Below are 19,366 nucleotides of genomic sequence, written 5' to 3' on the forward strand. Positions count from 1 at the left end.
AAGACAGAACGTGAAAAACGTATTAATGCAAATGAGATTCCATGCTGTCCTTTCAGAGCTTTACACGCTTCTCTTGGAGGACATCATGGTTTTACTTCAGAAACAGGATGAGCGTCTGGTTCTGAAGTTTCACGGCAAGAACATGACGAGCGTTCAGGACGCCAAGCACAGCTTCAGCCCCGTCATCAAGCTCAGCACCGTCCTGGTTCGCCCTGTAGCAACTGGTAAGTCACCTCTAAATGCCTCTAACTTTGTGCCAAGGCTGTGGCACTGAGCTATATTATACACTGGAGTGCTGATTTTGCCGAAAAACTGAAGTCACTGGCCGCCATCTTGCTACTCCCTACTCTCACAGAATCCCATAGGATTTGGTTGCTATAACAAGCAGTTTTCTGGCTGAGTGAAAACGTTTCACAGGTAATTCTACAGTCAGTGGATGTACTAACACTATCAACTACTAGGAAATTAGGTGCTGAAATATTTTACATGTTATTCTTATTAAATATATATATATATATATATATATATATATATATATATATATATATATATATATATATATATATATATATATATAGTAAGTATATATATATGTATATAGTAAGTATGTGTATATGTATATATGTTAATATATGTTTTTGTATATTGTTATTTATATATTTATAAATGTTATATATATATATATATATATATAAATAACTAAATAAAATGCAAAATATTTCAGCACATGACTTTCTCATTACTTGATAGTTTTAGAACTAGGGCTGGGCAACGATTAAAATATTTAATCGCGATTAATCGCCCTGATTAATCGCGATTAATCGCGATTAATCGCATTGTATTTACAAACTCCAAGAATGAATTCAAAAGTAGTGTAAAGAGCACTTTTATTTTAATGTTCTGCTGCCATATGAACAAAAGTGTTGTAACATTTGTAGCACTTATTTTATACTGGATATTTTCAACCCATCTATTGAATTTAGTGCACTACTTGATCTTTTCTTCATAAGAGAACAGCAAGGGCTGCACAGTGGCGCAGTGGGTAGCGCTGTTGCCTTGCAGCAAGAAGGTCCTGGGTTCGAGTACACCCCTGGGTCTTTCTGCATGGAGTTTGCATGTTCTCCCTGTGCATGCGTGGGTTCTCTCCGGGTACTCCGGCTTCCTCCCACAGACCAAAAACATGACTGTTAGGTTAATTGGCTTCTCCAAATTGTCCTTAGGTGTGTGTGAATGGTTGTTTGTCCTGTTTGTCTCTCTGTGTTGCCCTGCGACAGACTGGCGACCTGTCCAGGGTGTACCCCGCCTCTCGCCCAGTGAACGCTGGAGATAGGCACCAGCACCCCCCGCGACCCCATGAGGGAGAAGCGGTTTGGAAAATGGATGGATGGATGGAGAACAGCAAGCACTGCAGCCAAAATATGGCCTTTTTTGACCTGCTGTATATTAGCCAGTCCCTAAGCTTGATGTATCATGAAACTGTTGACCTTTTGGGTTTTGTGGTTTTTATTTTATTATTACAATTAAATAATAATAATAATAATAATAATAATAATAATAATAATAATGTTATGTTCAGTGTTTTTTCGCTAATCCACCTCTTATATATTTCAATCCTTATGTAATTTTGTCTGTGTTGTGTGCACCTGCCTGTTGCTTTAATCCTATAAATTTCCCCGTCGTGGGATAAAAAAAGGATTAGCTAATGTTATCTTATCTTAAATAACACTTTTTAATATATGTACTGGGTTCTTTCAAGGTCTTAATTACATGTTATGTGTGGGCTCCAGTAACATCCATCCATCCATCCATCCATCCATCCACTGATCTACCTGGATGTTCCCTGGAGGACTGAAACGCCTCAGTCAGAGACGTCTGTGGGTCTGTCGGGGCAATGAGAAAAGTTTCGTCTCCTCTCTCCGTTTCTGGGGCTCGACGTTTTGATGTTTTTTCACGTGCTTAGATAAATTTGTTGTGTTTCCACTGAAATGAACCGGCTTTTTACAAAACATACAGCTTGATTTCATTTACGGTATTAAAATAAAGCCAAACGGTGCTACTTCCTCTGTTCATGTTTTTTCGCTGCTGCGGTCTCTCTCAGCTGTTTCTTTGTTAAGTTTGTGTGAGAGGTGAGTGGGCGGGCCAGGCTGAGCCTGCGTGCTGATTGGCTGGCGCCGCTGAGCCATGTACGAGAGGGGAGGGGGAGCACCAGAGTGCTGCCGTGAGAGCGCGCTGCAGTCAGCGCGCTGCAGTCAGCGCGCCTGCTGACTGACACTGACTGAAAGCATATGAGCAACATGCGTTAATGCGCGATAAAATAAATATCGCCGTTAATAGTGTAATGAATTAACGCGAAATTAACGCGTTAACTTGCCCAGCCCTATTTAGAACATAACATAAAACTATATGGCATTTGACATTTTAAAAGTCTTAAGCCCCCCCTGAACATGAGAAAATCCTCGTTATTCGATGCTGTAGCGCACATATTCCCTGGTTACTGGAGGGAAATAGGGAGTACCAATATGGCGGCTGGTGGCTTCAAAGCGACTCGTTCTAACAGCGGCTATTAGCACTCCAGTGTATAATATAGCTCAGTGGGCTGTGGGAATTCATGTTAGAGAGGAGTCTGCGGCGCCCCCTGGAGGGTGCCAGAGGTAGTTCATGTCTACAGAAGAACTTATGTTGCATTCCATTTGCCTCAGAAAATGAAAATAGCGGCTAGGAAAGCTGTCGTTTTGTTCGTAGTACCCATTATAAATGTCTTTTAGGCTGTACTTTTCCACATGCGTTCAGAGTTACCCATGTAATATGGATTTTAGACGCACTCTTAACAACGGTGTCTTGTAAAATAATATTTTTTATCACAGCTCACTGTTGTTGATGCAAGGAGCTGTCATGTTGGATCCAACAATCGTCCTTAAAAGATTTCTCTGACTTTCCGAGGGGAAAGTCCGACTATAGCGGCCATTACAGCTGATTTTTCCGATCGGAAGCCCGGATTTCCAACCGCAAATGGATCACAACATAAGAGCTTAGCAACATTAGCTTTAGCTTTGTTTTCCACTCCAAGAACCTTTTTTTGTGGAACCAGGGTAGTTTTCTGGTTTCATTAAACCACCACCTGTCGTTGCATTGAGCAGCGTTAAAAATAATTACAAGCGTAGAAAGTTACCCCAGAAAAAAAGGAGACATGGTACTCTCTTATTTACCAGGAATTTTTAAATGGTGTTTGGTGGAAGGAACATAGTAAACATTTGAAGCTAGTTGAATTTCTTCAACATTTTAAGTCAGACACATCAGTTTAAAATAGTCTAAAGCTCAGACTTTATGGTGAATTTCAGTGTTGAAATCTTAAAGGTGCATAGCCACATTATTTGACTTTTTTTTATTTATTCGTCAGTGGCTCACTCTGATTGCATTCAAAGTTTTTATGAAAGATCATCAGGTCCTGCTGGCGTGTTAGTTTGTGTTTATTTACAATATTAGCGGTAAGTACGTACCGCGCATGCGCAGCAGGGGTTAAACAAGGAAGCGGCTAATGGCTATTAGCATCTCCCAGCGAAACAATAAAAAATGGTGTAAGATCCAGTGGAAAAATTTTTATAAAGAAATATTATTCCTGGAGGGAAAAGCCTGGAAAGTCTCTAGGAATCCAGTCTGAACGTTGGTGTTTACTGAAGCAGATACTAAACCTGCCGAGGCTCAGATGTGACGCAGAGTTGACTGATGTGAGTAAATGTTCTGATATGAGGCTCTTAAAGTTGCTGTAGATCAGTTTATTTAATTAATAACGTTGGTTTTTAATCACGCTGCTTTACTGTGAGGCATTGCAGAGGGTCAGGCTTGGTTTGTCATTATTTAATTTTGATTTATAAATTAGGCACACCGGCATTATGACAGTTTTGTGATACTGTCACTAGATGGCGCCACGTCTGTTTATTTTTGTTCATTGTGCCCATTGTGGGGCTATTTATCCACATAAAGGACCATCAAAACATTATCAGGATGGAAGCTTGGTGTATATAACCTTATTTTATCATGATCCAACGTTTTTTGGTCTTTTTAAGAATATAACGTGGCGATATACCTTTAAACCATCGATTTATAGTTACAGCATTCTGTGGGCAAAGAGCGAAACACTGCTTCATACCATTACCACAGTTACACACCTTTCCAGGCAGATCCACTGACTTTATTTAAGCTATAAAGTGTGATTGTTGTACCCAGTTCAGTGCCGGCCCGAGCCTCTTGGGGGCTCTAAGCGAAATTTTATTAGGGGGCCCTCCCTCCCAACACGCAGAATCACCTATGCTAGAAGATCATTGACACAAATGTCACGCTATAATGTTATAGGGCATATTATAATCAAATACAGTGAGGTTATGTATTAATACAAAATAAATAAATAAACGATTTTATTAAAACTTCTGAATGCAAACTGTCACAAAACATATTAAATAAATTATTTCATCATCATTCATTCATTCATTTATATCACTTGTTTAGGTTATTTAATTGTAAAAAAAAAAAAAAAAAAAGATGGCCAGGGGGGCCCCAAGCAGCCGCTTAGTTCGCTTGTGCCTCGGGCCGGCCCTGGCACCGTTTATGTCCCAAATGAGTTGTGTCTTATTGTCAAAACGTACTTTTTGTCACCAAAGCATAATTCCTGCAGGCAGATTTGCTCCTCAGTAACCAACTGTCCTCTTCAGAGAACAAGGCCTTCTTCGTCCTGTCCATGTCCGAGAACGGCGTCCAGATGTACGAGCTGATGGCTCAGACGGTGTCCGACAGGAGAACGTGAGTGTTTTGCCCACACGAAGCTTGCTGCGTGGCGTTCGCCCGTCTCACCTGGTCACCCGGGTCACCTCTGTCCATCCAGGTGGCAGTTTCTGATCACGCAGTGTGCCGACGCCATGAAGGCCAAACCTCACCACGTCATCCGGCCCCCGGCTCAGTCAGAGTGAGTCCGCCGATGCCCGCCACGACGCTCCACCGCCGTGTCCGTGTGAGGCTCACAGCGCGTGAGGCTCACAGCGTGTGAGGCTCACAGCGTGTGAGGCTCACAGCGTGTGAGGCTCACAGCGTGTGAGGCTCACAGCGTGTGTGTTTGTGTGTTTCAGAGCCGAACGGGTCGCTGTGGAGCTCCTGAACCGAGAGATGCCCAAACAGAGCTGCGAGCCCAGCGAGGCGCTGAGCGAGAGCCTCCATCCGTCAGGTATCCGTTGATGCGAGGTTTCTGGAGCCTTTATTTATTGTTATTATATGAAAAGATTCAAATATACGTGAAGAAATACATGCACTGCAAAAGGAAACTGAAATAAAGTAACATTTTCTTAAAATTTGTATATTTTTCCTTGATTTGAGCAGTTAAATAAGACTTTTTGCCAATGGAATGAGAATTTCTAGTAAAATAAGATAATTAGACATCCTGCACTTAAAATAAGATGATGGAGATACATTGTTCTCATTTTAAGTGCAAAAATCTCATTCCATTGGCAAATAGTCTGATTTACCAGCTCAAACCAATGGAAAATACATTAATTTCAAGAGGATTTTACCTACTTTGAGTTCCCTTTTTGCAGTGTGCCTTCAGTTTTACACTGCAAAAAAACAGAACTAAAAATTTAACTTAAAACGAGTGCATTTATCCTTGATTTGAGCAGGTAAATAAGATGATTTGCCAATTGAATAAGATTTTTGTACTTAATATAGGAACAACTCATCTCCATCATCTTATTTCAAGTGCAGGATGCCTAATTATCTTATTTTAGGGGTCAAAATACTCATTCCATTGGCAGATAATTTTATTTATCTGCTCAAATCTAGGAAAATACACTACCTTTAAGAACGTTTTACTTATTTTTAGATCCATTTTTGCAGTGAAGGCATACTGACCTCCTGTGGTCCTCAAGTTTAAATACAGTCGGTCAAATGCGGAGGCCTAAAACCCCGACCCAGACAACCCAAACCTCCAAAAGGGTCAAAATGTATTAATATGTTGTTGGAATCATTTCCCATCCTGAGAATAATTTATCGTGATACTGAAACTACAGTTGTATCCCTTTTCTTTTAACTTGCTGAGCATGCACTCATATGAAGCCATTTTACACTGCAAAAACGTATCAAAATGTAACTTAAAAGTTAGTGTATTTATCCTTGATTTGAGCAGCTAAATAAGATTATTTGCAAATGGAATGAGTAATATGACCCTAAAATAAGATAATTAGACATCCTGCACTTGAAATAAGATGATGGAGATGAGTTGTTCCTGATTTAAGTGCAAAAATCTTATTCCATTGGCAAATAATCTTATTTACCTGCTCAAATCAAGGAAAGATTCACTCATTTTAAGAACATTTTACTTATTTTTAGTTCGGTTTTTGCAGTGTAGTCATCTTATTGGCCCATTCGATAATATTTGGAGCAGTTTGTGTTTTCCAGTGAGTTAGAATAACCCCGGCATGATAATGAAGTCCAGCAGTATCTTTGTAGTATCTTGTATTATATACATTTACTTCTACATTTTCCATTTTCTGATATAATTTTAGACCATTCTTCATCCTTTATCACAGTTCCAATGTCCTTTTCCCATAACGTCTTCAAAGCTTTAATGTCACCACTAAGTGCGGACTTGTTGATTTTATTTTAATATTATTATAAATAAATATGTTTTAAATTACCAAAACGTTTTATTTTTTTTTTTTTATGTGCCCCAGACAAAGATGGGCCGTGTTCTCCTGACAGCCAGGCTTCAACCAACCCCTTTGATGGCTTGAAATCTGAAGATGAGGAGGAAGAGGAGCTGCCAGGCGCAGCGCGGCAGGAGGAGGAAGACGAGGTGGACGAAACGGAGCTGGAGGACTTCCTGGACGGGCAGCTGGCAGACCGCCTCCTGCAGGAAGGCTCTCGTCAGGGCATCGCCGTAGCAGTGGAGGACATGGAGTTTACGTCGCCCTCCTCCAAAGCCGAAGAGGCTCTGCGGACATGTGAGCGCCAGGTTTCTGTCCCCGGTGGTGCAGAGGGTCCAGACCACTGAGATATATTATCCACTGGAGTGCTAATCACCGCTGTTAGAACGAGTCGCTGTGAAGCCACCAGCCGCCATATTGGTACTCCCTATTTCTCCCCAGTAACTAGGGAATACGTGCGCTACAGCATCGAATAACGAGGATTTTCTCATGTTCAGGGGGGGCTTAAGACTTTTAAAATGTCAAATGCCATATACTTTTATGTTATATTCTAAAACTATCAAGTACTGAATATTTAGCATTTTATTTATATATATATATACATATATATATATATATATATATATATATATATATATATATATATATATATATATATATATATATATATATATATATATATATATTAGTGCTGTCAAACGATTAAAAATTTTAATCGCGATTAATCATAATGTCGATAGTTAACTCGAGATTAATCGCAAATTAATCCCATGTTTTATCCTTTTATTTCTGAAAGTGTAATAGCCTGTTGGGGCATTTTAATATGCAATTTTGCAATAAATGACACTAATAAAATACATGCTTGTACAAAAAATATTTTTATTTTGTTATTTTTCAAGCACTTTTCAGAATTGGAATGAAAACATCCTGGTGCCAAATGTTAAACTCCGGACTATAATGGCTAAATGACTAATCATGACGCCCTGATGTTTACACCATGTGTAAACAAATGTGTAAATAAATACCTGTTTTCATGCCGATATATTTTCTTTGCCTCTTAAACAATGATAGACATGGTATTCTGCACCATGTAATCTACTTTCAGCAGTTATCACCGGTTATTGCACCGTAAACTGCAGAAAATACGGGCAGAGTTGCTCTGTCTGCCTTTACTACCGTCGGCTCCTACGGCGGAGGGAGATTTCAGCTGGATACACTCAAATGTAGTGCAGGCACCTATTTTAGAGCAAGATGGCGGCCATTGACTTCAGTTTTTTGGCAAAATCAGCACTCCAGTGTATTATATAGCTCAGTGGTCCAGACGGAGCGCGCTGACCACGTCTTCTGTTGCAGTGGCCATGCTGAAGGAGACTCTCTACTCCCACATGATGAGCAGAGAAGCAGAGGAGGAGACGGACGGGAACAAACCCGTCGGGGCCCCTGAGAGCCAACCTGGGAGCCCCGAGGGCCCGTCTGCTGCCCATGACGAGAGTCCAGAGAATGACGACCCGCAGCCCTCCTCTGTCCTCCCAGCGGAGCCTGAAGCTAACAGTAAGTCGTCTCTCCTGTGAAGTCGAGACGCTTTGGTCCAGATTTCTGAAGCCGTCTGATCTGCCGCTTTAACCAGATGGTTTCGTGGGTCTGGACTTTGAGGCGGGCTCCGGAGAGAGCAGCGCCGACGACGACGTCGGCATCGACATGAGGAAGCTGCTGTCCTCCTCCTCGCAGGCAGGGGGCGCCGGCCCCGACCTGAGCAGGCGGCTGATGACCCACCTGCGCCTCCTGCAGGCCGACCTGCAGTACCTGAAGGTAACGAGGAGAGAAACTCGTTAGCAGGAGTCCGTCTGTGTCTATTTGTCACATTTAAAGGGGGTTTTGATCTATTTATAAACCGGATTGGTGACAATTAATTCAATTCAATTCAATTTTATTTATATAGCGCCAAATCATGAAACATGTCATCTCAAGGCACTTTACAAAGTCAAGTTCAATCATATTATACAGATTGGGTCAGATTATACAGATTGGTCAAAAATGTCCTATATAAGGAAACCAGTTGATTGCATCAAAGTCCCGACAAGCAGCATTCACTCCTGGGGAACCGTAGAGCCACAGGGAGAGTCATCTGCATTGTACATGGCTTTGCTGCAATCCCTCATACTGAGCAAGCATGAAGCGACAGTGGGAAGAAAAACCACCCATTAACGGGGAAAAAAAACCTCCGGCAGAACCGGGCTCAGTATGAACGGTCATCTGCCTCGACCGCCTGGGGTTACAGAAGACAGAACAGAGACACAACAAGAGAAACAAAAAAGCACAGAAGCACACATTGATCTAGTAATCTGTTCTACATTAGATGGTAGTAGCAGGTGAGCCGTCTTCTCTGGATGATGTCACAGTTAACAGAACGCCAGACCAGGTGTACCTACTATGAAGAGAAAAGAGAGAGAACAGAAAGTTAAAGCAGAAATGACAACACATAATGCATAATTGAAGAACAGTAGAACTCAATATAGTGAGAAAATTAGATCCTGATATACTCCAGTAACCTAAGCCTATAGCAGTAAAACTATAAAGGTAGCTGAGAGTAACATGAGTCACTAGTTATAATTTTTGTCAAAAAGAAAAGTTTTAAGCCTAGTCTTAAAAGTAGACGGGGTGTCTGCCTCACGGACCAAAACTGGGAGTTGGTTCCACAGGAGAGGAGCCTGATAGCTAAAGGATCTGCCTCCCATTCTACTTTTAGAGACTCTAGGAACCACCAGCAGACCTGCAGTCTGAGAGCGAAGTGCTCTGTTAGGAACATACGGGGTAATCAGAGCTCTGATATATGATGGAGTTTGATTATTAAGGGCTTTATACGTTAGAAGAAGAATTTTAAATTCTATTCTTGATTTAACAGGAAGCCAATGAAGGGAAGCTAAAATTGGAGAAATATGATCCCTCTTGTTGATTTTCATCAGAACTCTTGCTGCAGCATTTTGGATCAGCTGAAGGCTTTGAACTGCATTTTGTCGACTTCCTGATAGTAAAGAATTACAATAATCCAGCCTTGAAGTAACAAATGCATGGACCAGTTTTTCAGCATCACTCCTGGACAGAATGTTTCTAATTTTGGCGATATTCCGGAGGTGAAAAAAGGAAACTCTGGAAACCTGTTTAATATGGGATTTAAATGACATGTCTTGGTCAAAAATAACACCAAGATTTTTTACTTTATTACCAGAGGCCAGGTTAATGCCACCCAGATTAAGTGATTGGTTAAGAAGTTTATTTTTTGAGGACTCTGGCCCAAAGATTAAAACTTCGGTCTTGTCAGAATTTAGATGCAGGAAATTTAAAGTCATCCAGCTTTTGATGTCATCAAGACATGACTGCAGTCGAAGTAATTGATTGGATTCATCAGGATTTATGGATAAATATAGCTGAGTATCATCAGCATAACAGTGGAAATTAATCCCATGCTGTCTGATAATTTTGCCTATCGGAAGCATATATATAGTAAAGAGAATTGGTCCAAGGACTGAACCCTGTGGTACTCCACAGGTGACCCTAGAGTTTGAGGAAGATTTATTATTAACATGAACAAATTGGAATCTGTCTGACAGATAAGATTTAAACCAGCCTAATGCTTTCCCCTTAATCCCTACAGTATGTTCAAGTCTTTGTAGGAGAATATTGTGATCAACTGTATCAAACGCAGCACTGAGATCTAACAGGACAAGTATAGACACAAGTCCATTATCTGAGGCCATGAGAATATCATTAGTGACCTTCACCAGAGCTGTTTCAGTGCTATGATGAGCTCTGAAGCCTGACTGAAACTCCTCAAGTAGGTCATTACTTTGTAAATGTTCACAAAGTTGATTAGCAACTACTTTCTCAAGAATTTTAGATAAGAAAAGAAGATTAGATATAGGTCTGTAATTTACTAACTCATCTTGATCAAGAGAAGGTTTCTTAAGTAAAGGTTTAATAACAGCTACTTTCAAAACCTGTGGTACATATCCATTTACTAAGGATAGATTAATCATGTCTAAAATAGTGCCACTGATCAAAGGGAATATGTCCTTAAACAACTTGGTTGGGATTGGGTCTAACATACAGGTAGAAGGTTTAGATGAAGCTAAAATTTTAGATAGCTCAGAAAGCTCTACTGCTTCTAAACAGTTCAAACACTGCACAGATTCTAAAGATTCCTCCAATGCTGCCTCACTTACTGAGGACGAGGTAATCATGTTTGGGAGGATGCCAATTATTTTATTTTTAATGGCATCAATTTTATTTATGAAGAATCCCATAAAATCATTACTACTAAGAGCTAAGGGAATGGATGGATCAACAGAGCTGTGGCTCTGGGTAAGTTTGGCAACTGTACTAAAGAGAAATCTAGGATTATTTTTATTCTCTTCAATTAATGATGAAAAATATGCTGCTCTAACTCTGCGGAGGGTCTTGTTATACAACAATAGTCTGTCCCTCCAGATTAAGTAGGATTCCTCTTGGTGTGTAGAGCGCCATTTTCTCTCCAATTTCCTAACATTGTGCTTCAAGGAACGCAGCTCTGAATTAAACCAAGGAGCCAGCTTCCTGTGAATAATCATCAATTTTCAAGGGAGCTACATTGTCTAATGCAGAACGCAATGAGGAAGTCACATTGTTAGCAAAGGTATCGATTTGTGAATGGGAAGAAACAGCAATGCTGCCATCTACAGGGCATTTCTGCAATACTGAGGATATTAAAAAGGGGACAGACTCTTTAAGTTTTGATACAGCATTATCCGATAAAAATCTACTATAATGGAACCCTCTTTTGGGGGTGGAGAATTCAGTTAGATTAAACTCAAATGTTATTAAAAAATGATCAGACAGGACAGGGTTGTGAGAGAATACTGTTAATTCTTCACAATCAATGCCATATGTCAGAACAAGGTCTAAAGTATGGAGCCGAGAGTGCGTCGGTTCATGCACATTTTGAGCAAAACCAATTGAATCTAGGATAGTTTTAAAGGCTACACTAAGGTTATCACATTCTGTGTCATGATGGATGTTAAAATCACCCACTATAATAACCTTATCAGTATTTAACACCAAATCAGATAAGAAATCTGACAACTCATCCAAAAACTGAGTGTAAGGGCCTGGTGGACGATACAAAACAACAAACAGAAGAGGTTTTATTGCTTTGCAGTTTGGATGAGGGAAACTGAGGGTTAAATGTTCAAAAGAACTGTAATTATTAGTTGGCCTGGGACTAATTAATTAATCAGACTGAAAGATAGTTGCCACTCCTCCTCCTCTTCCCACAGATCTGGGAATGTGGAAATTTGAATAACTGGAGGGGGTTGACTCATTTATACTAACGTAGTCCTCTTGTAGCCAGGTTTCTGTGAGACAAAACAAATCAATCTGATTATCAGAAATCAATTCATTAACTAACAAAGTCTTTGGAGGGAGAGACCTTATATTTAATAGACCACATTTTATTATTTTATTTTTAGGTTCAAGGTGAGCCATATTGATTTTTATTAGGTTTTTATGATTTGTTCCTTTTAGATAAGTTTTTGATCTGTTAAGTTTTGGCCGTGGGAAAGACACCGTCTCAATAGGGTAATGGGTGGGTAACAGTACAGAAGCTGCAGAGAGGTGTGTTAAACTACGGCTCTGCTTCCTGGTCTGGACCCTGGGTTGTCAGCATTTAGGAGGACTAATAAATCCGGCCAGATTCCTAGAAAGAAGAGCTGCACCATCCAAAGTAGGATGGATGCCGTCTCTCCGGATCAGACCAGGTTTTCCCCAGAAAGTTCTCCAGTTATCAATGTAGCCCACGTCGTTTTCTGGACACCACCTAGACAACCAGCGGTTGAATGATGACATGCGGCTAAACACATTTCAGTGTTTAACTTACTGACTTTACCGTCAGAAGATGAATAAATGAGCCAAAAAGGTGTATTTACTTTCTTTATTTTAAATATTTAAACATCTTAATGTTCTTCAAGCAATATAGTTTTAGGCTCAAAATTATTCACATCCCCTCACATTTACAAAAATACGACGACCCTTGAACAAATCCATTCCACTTGACTGATATGAGAATATTTGTACACCTAAAACTCCACTCTGTTTTTTCCTGGTTACCAGCAGCATCTCTCCGCGGTGTTGCCTTCTCCAAGCTTAAATACTGTATTTTTCAGACCATAAGGAGCATTAAATATTCTTCCCAAGTGTGTAATATCACTCCTCCACGTCCACAGCTCTCTATCAGTCTCTGTGGGGAGGACAGAGTAGCTGGACTACACTGCCCTGTTTCTGACTATAGGCCATAATAAACGTAACTTTTAAATAAAATTAACTTACTAGGTTTATTGTTGCTAGCGGTACTCCAGGCTGCTTCTAGTTTAGACATTACAGTCAGGCAGTCTTGTAGACAGCTCAGGGGTCCTATCAGGTAGTGACCACTGATCTCTTTTTATTCACTGGAGTGCTGATTTTGCCGAAAAACTGAAGTCACTGGCCGCCATCTTGCTACTCCCTACTCTCACAGAGTATATATATATATATATATATATATATATATATATATATATATATATATATATATGCCATCTTTCTCAGAGATGGCAAATAAACCGCCAGCAGATTCAGAGGGTCCAACCACATTTATGAAGTGAAGTCATCTAAGTCTTGTTTAGAGGACAAAAAAATATTTCTGTAAACAGCAGGTTATAGAATAAAATAAATGGCATATGAGAATGAAGTATGCTGTGGTTCAGTTGCAGTGACTGTAGAGGTGATTGAACTGCAGACGTGTGTCGAATGAAGGTGGTGGAAGTTGACGTTTTTCAAAATAAGATCTTTCAAAATAAAATGCTCCGCCAACTGTGGACACAGCACAGAAGCTCACATTGATCCAGGAGTACTTTCTATGTTAGATGGTAATAGAGGATGATCTGCCTCCCCTGATGATGTCACAGCTAACAGAACACCAGACCAGGTGTACCTTCTATGAAGAGAAAAATGACAGAGAACAAAAAGTTAAAAGCTGAAATAACAACAAACAATGCAGATTGGAGAGCAGTAGGAGAACTCAGCAGAGTGAGAGAAATAGACCCTGATGTCCTCCAGCAGCCTAAGCCTATAGCAGCATAACTATAGAGGTAGCTCGGGGTAACATGAACCACTCTGACAATAAGCTTTGTCACAAAGGAAAGTTTTATGTGTCCAGATTTACACACAGAGACCTCTGTTGCCGTTATTAACTGTTTTGTTGTGACGACATACTTGCAGGACGTGGAGCAGAAGTACAACGACCTGCAGCGGATCCACAGCGACGGAACCACAGACTCAGACGACAACAACGGTGGGTTTCATCCCTCAGTGCTGCACACATCCTCACCTTTTAGCTGCGCTGTCAAACGCTGCGTCTGCTTTGTTTCAGAGGGACTCCAGTGATCGTAGACCTGATCGGCTTTGGGTCGCTCTGCTTCACTTTAACCCCAGGAAACACGGAGGTTTCTACTGCACCGCTGCTGCAGACGCGTCTCACTGGACAGAGTCGTTTACCGCAGTCAGTATTAACTCAACAAGCCTCAATAAGCTGGAGCGGAGGATAATTAATCTTTTTTTTTTTTCTTTTTTTTTGCTATAAAATCAATCATTTAAATGATCGTAAACACTGGATGGATGAGACGGAAAACTTGAGTTCAGGACTCCATGAAGACACCGTCAGCATAAAATAAAACCTGCGTGGAAATAAAAGTGTCAGACTGCAGCCATCCAACGATGGTATTTCTTCATAGATAAAAGGATTCGGATGTTTCTGGATTATGGACTTTCCAGCAATCCTGAGGCTGACAAACTGAAATACTCCGTTGTTTCTTGTGAATTCAGTCAAGCAGAAGTGAGAGTTACGGTAGAAACTGTTCATACCTGATGCCAAACTCTTGAATTCTGGGTAGTTTTATTCCTCCGTTTGGTTAGTTTCTTCTGGCAGGAAATGATTTTAGACAAACGACGAGCACTGAAAGCAGACATGGCGAGTCCAGTTTTCCCACGTTTCATTTTGCACCGCTGGGATCCTTCCTGATGTCAGACTTCCTGATGTTAACCCTTCATGTGTCGGACCTTTGTCTAAATGGAGTCAGCCCAAGGCTTTACAAAAACTAATTTCCTTGTGAGAATTAAAAAAATTCAAGCATTGCCATCAAAAGCGACCTTGAACACCTCCTCCCTACCAAATCATCCATTGTCTATAAAACACTCTCCGCGCAGAAACACCCTAGGCAGGGATTCGAACCCAGGACCTTTTTGCTACAAGGCGACAGCGGCTCCATCATACGGCCTTTGCCAAAATGTGTGTGGTTCGTAGGATAATTATGTCTTTTTTTCCAAGGAGTTGGAAGCAGCAGTGCAGTGATTTAATGGGGTTTGGAAAAGTTTGGTTTTTAAATTATATTATTCAGGGTTTTTTTTAAACAATGTAAAAAAAATTAAAAGAAAATATATGAAAAAGAAACAAACGAAAACATCTAATTTAAGGTAATGATTAGTTATTTATTCAATGTAAAACCATCAAGTCGTAGTTTTTGTCTGCTGCACTGCCCCCTAGTGGTTTAAAGTTGAAAACATTACTTTAAATTTATCTTAAAAATTCTAAACTTGTTCAACATATGTAAAAAAAAAAAAATAACTACATAAAAAGAATTTGGAAAAATGCATGAAAAAAATCAGCTCAAAGAAAGAAAATAGCCTGAAATGAAAAGCAATATTAAAAAGGCTGATATTAAAGCAGCAATTAACATAATCAGTGACTTAATGGGATTCAGATAGGCGACATTTTATGATGAATTTGACATTGACGTTTGCTTTTTTAAAAAAATGTTTAAGATTTAACTGCAAAATATCAAAAAAAGTAAAAAATAATAATTAAATTAGGTACTGATTCGGTATTTAAGCGCATAATGGGATGCAGGTGTAAAATCATGTGGAGCTAACTTGGAAAAAAAACATTATTGAAAATACATTCTGACCATGTTTTGTATGATTATACTGTTTGAATTGTAACTTATTCTAAATGCGGCTGAAGTCGTTGGAACCGTAATCTTTCCTTGTTAAACACAGTCGGCTTAATTGGCCGAGAACACCTGCACAAACGAGCCGTTTGACTTCACGCGTTCCAGCTAAACTTTATAAGTAAAAACAATATGTACATAAGCGTATCTGCATGTACATCCAGTATTTATGTTTCTAAAAGGCAGGTTGAAATAGCCAAACGTGATTATTTTGTTCATTGTTTCCAACTCTGGGTTGTTTTTTTACTCTATTTGCTCCTCATAGAGTTTTTTAAAAGCTTTTTAAAAGCAGTGGAACAGGAAAGTGATCCTTTTAAAAGCGCTCGGTCACAGCAGGACTTTTTATTTGATTTTATACGATTCGTGAGGAGATGCTGGTTTTATCCGGACCGCAGAGACGCCCAGACTTCTTTCTCCCCCCAGCCCGGTCCCCCTTCTCTTTCCTGAAGGAACATTTTTCTCAGAATAAATGTCGTCTTTGTCTGTTTGTTTGTTTTTTTAGCCTGTTTGTTTTTGATTTACTCGTTTTAACGTTTAGCAGCCGGCTGATCTCACGCCTCTTCGCCTACGTTATGAATGTCGTAGGACTGATGGATTAATGGAAAATGTATCGCAGGAGGAGAGGATCTCAGCTACTCTACATTCCAGAGATGTTTTTTTTTTAACAGATTCTTCGCGTTTGAAATAAAACAAGAACGTCAGATATGGGGGACAGGAGAGTGATTATTTACTCAGCAGGGTTTTTATAGCTCACAGATGATCCAGAATCCTGAATCAGAGCCGTTTTAGTAGTAAACACAGTTTACTGGAGCTTTCTGCTCCCTAAAACTCGCCGTTATTTGGGCTCATAGTGCTTCTGGCTGCATGGAGGTAATTAAGCTCCATCGATTCGGTCGGTTTAATGTTTTTGGACTTCTCTCTGAAGGTTGGACTCACCGGCCATAAGACTGCACCGATCCCACTGTTGCCTTCATTTCCTTTTGTGCAAACAAAAAAAAAGAAAGAAAGCTATATAAAGGACTGAGTGTGTTTGTAATGTAAAGATGTTTATTGTAAAATGACGGCTTAAAGTGTATCGGCTCCGTCTGTGGTTTTATCCTCTGTTGTTTTGCACCATGACGTCATGTAATGTACCAACACGAACTACTTAAAGATTTATTATCCAACTGTGTTAATCCGTTCCACGCACGTTGCTTTTTATTGCTTAACGATATAACTGTAGCCGTCCCACACAGGTCTCCTCTGCTCTGGCAAGAAGTGAGCTAAAAGTAAGTAAAATCTTCTAGAAATTAGTGTATTTGTTCTTGATTTGAGCAGCAAGTTTAAATGATCTGCCAACAGAATAAGATTTTTGCACTTAAAACAGGAACAACTCATCTCCATCATCTTATTTTACGTCTCTTATATCTAATTATCTTTAGGGGTCAAAATACCAGTTCCATTGGCAGATAATCTTATTTAGCTGCTCAAATCAAGGACAAATACGGTCATTTTAAGCTAATTTTACTAACTTTTAGTTCCTTTTTGTAGTGTATAAGCGGTGCCCAGACCCCCAAGTGGCTTCCTGGTGAGATAGGATACTAGTTCACTGGAAGAAGGGAACTAAAAATAAGTAAAATCTTCTGGAAATGAGTGTATTTGTCCCTGATTTGAACAGCAAGTTTAAATGAATCAGATGTTTACACTTTAAAATCACTGCTGCACCTCATACTGTAAATTCAATTCTTCTGCAATTTTTCAAGCTGTATGCAATGAAATTTCGTTCTGTACGCACTCTGTGCATACAAAATGACAAATAAAGTTGTCTAAGTCTAATTTAAAACAGGAACAACTCAGATAGATAGATAGATAGATAGATAGATAGATAGATAGATAGATAGATAGATAGATAGATAGATAGATGGATAGATACTTTATTGTCCCCATGGAGGTAAACAAAGCTGCTTCAACAATTAAATACACTACGAACAATAAAAATAATCTGAATAGAATAAAGTAAGCGGATATGGCTCGATAAAAGCTGACACATTCACACATAATGAGACCAGCAGATGAGACCAGAGCATCATGACGAGATACTATATACCTGCTTTATTTTACAATCTGATTGAGGAAGGGACAAATTAGTGTCTGTTAAGTCTGCAAACGGGGATTCTGAAACGGTAACAGTGATTGCAGGATGTGAGCGGGATCGTGTCTAGCTTATTTTAGGGGTAAAAATACTCATTTCATTGGCAGATAATCTTATTAACCAGCTCAAATTATGGGCAAATACACTCATTTCAAGACAATTTTACTTACTTTTAGTTCCCTTGTTGTGGTTTATATCATCTGGCTGGAGGCGTGGAGTAGAGCTGCTGCTCCTCCGCATATAAAGGAGTCAGATGAGCGCCGATCACTGGGACGAGACCCCAGGGGGGAACCAAGAACCGACGGGAAGGACTGCAGATCCCATCTGGCCTAGAAACAATTTGGGATTGAGCCGAAGGGACAGAAAGTTTCCCTCCTGTTGCCCCTGCGGCCCAATCTGGGATAAGAGACTCAATGTCAACGCTGCAGGCTGCGTCTTTCTCAATCAACGTAGAAATGGGTAAACCTTTGGATTCTGCGTCAGTTTTTTTTTATTTATTTCTGCAACAGCTTAAAATGTTTTTTCATGTGAAAATCAAATCAGATTATCCCTGAGGACTGTTGGTGACACCGTGTCCTGTGAATGAGTAGTTGGTTCCTTCCCGTTAAAGCGGAGTTTTCCTCTCCACTGTTGCTTCATGCATGCTCAGTATGAGGGATTGCTGCAAAGCCATCAACAATGCAGACGACTGTCCACTGTGGCTCTACGCTCTTTCAGGAGGAGTGAATGCTGCTTGGAGAGACTTGATGCAACCTGCTGGGTTTCCTTAGAGAGGAAACTTTCTCACCAACCTGGAGGATCTGATGGAGTCTGACTTTGGAAAGAGACTTGAGATGATGTGTTGTGAATTGGTGCTATATAAATAAAATTTAATTGGTTAGCATCATGTCCCATCGATGTAAATATTTACATTTTCACTCACTAAAATATGGTTTCTGAGCAGCGGTAGCCTTCATGTCTCTGAGAATTTATGTCACTTTACCAGCTCCTGTTCTTACGGAAGAGGATTAGGGCCACTCAAAAAAAAAAAAAAGTCTACTCAATTCTGACTTTTTTCTCAAAATTCTGACTTTTTTCTCAGAATTCTGACTTTTTTCGCAGGATTCTGAGATTAAAGTCAGAATTCTGAGATTAAAGTCAGAATTCTGACTTTAATCTCAGAATCCTGCGAAAAAAGTCAGAATTCTGACTTTAATCTCAATTTAAGTCAGAATTCTGACTTTAATCTCGATTTAAGAAATTCTTAATTTCTTAAATCGAGAATTCTTCAGAATTCTTTTTTCTCAGAATTCTGAGATTAACGTCAGAATACTGACTTTTTTCACAGAATTCTGAGATTAAAGTCAGAATTCTGACTTTTTTCTCAGAATTCCGAGATTAAAGTCAGGATTCTGAGATTAAAGTCAGAATTTTGACTTTAATCTCAGAATCCTGAGAAAAAAGCCAGAATTCTGAGAAAAAAGTCAGAATTGAGTAAC

The 19,366-nt window shown here is 39.8% G+C and overlaps 1 protein-coding gene across 2 annotated transcripts in view; it reads left to right on the plus strand.

Annotated features, from left to right (window-relative positions):
- The window catches only part of arhgef12b (Rho guanine nucleotide exchange factor (GEF) 12b), a 75,974-nt gene extending 60,621 nt beyond the window's left edge, over positions 1 to 15,353 (plus strand). For both annotated transcript variants that reach the window (XM_036142762.1, XM_036142763.1), the window contains exons 28-36: positions 57 to 224; positions 4,707 to 4,794; positions 4,877 to 4,957; positions 5,118 to 5,212; positions 6,714 to 6,983; positions 8,040 to 8,237; positions 8,314 to 8,495; positions 13,974 to 14,046; positions 14,125 to 15,353. In XM_036142762.1, the coding sequence (XP_035998655.1) occupies positions 57 to 224; positions 4,707 to 4,794; positions 4,877 to 4,957; positions 5,118 to 5,212; positions 6,714 to 6,983; positions 8,040 to 8,237; positions 8,314 to 8,495; positions 13,974 to 14,046; positions 14,125 to 14,138 (1,169 nt within the window). In that variant the 3' untranslated portion in view covers positions 14,139 to 15,353. The remainder of the gene's footprint in view (positions 1 to 56; positions 225 to 4,706; positions 4,795 to 4,876; positions 4,958 to 5,117; positions 5,213 to 6,713; positions 6,984 to 8,039; positions 8,238 to 8,313; positions 8,496 to 13,973; positions 14,047 to 14,124) is intronic.
- Positions 15,354 to 19,366: the final 4,013 nt, after the last annotated feature.

Source organism: Fundulus heteroclitus, chromosome 11, assembly GCF_011125445.2.
Source record: "Fundulus heteroclitus isolate FHET01 chromosome 11, MU-UCD_Fhet_4.1, whole genome shotgun sequence".
Lineage (NCBI taxonomy): Eukaryota > Metazoa > Chordata > Actinopteri > Cyprinodontiformes > Fundulidae > Fundulus > Fundulus heteroclitus.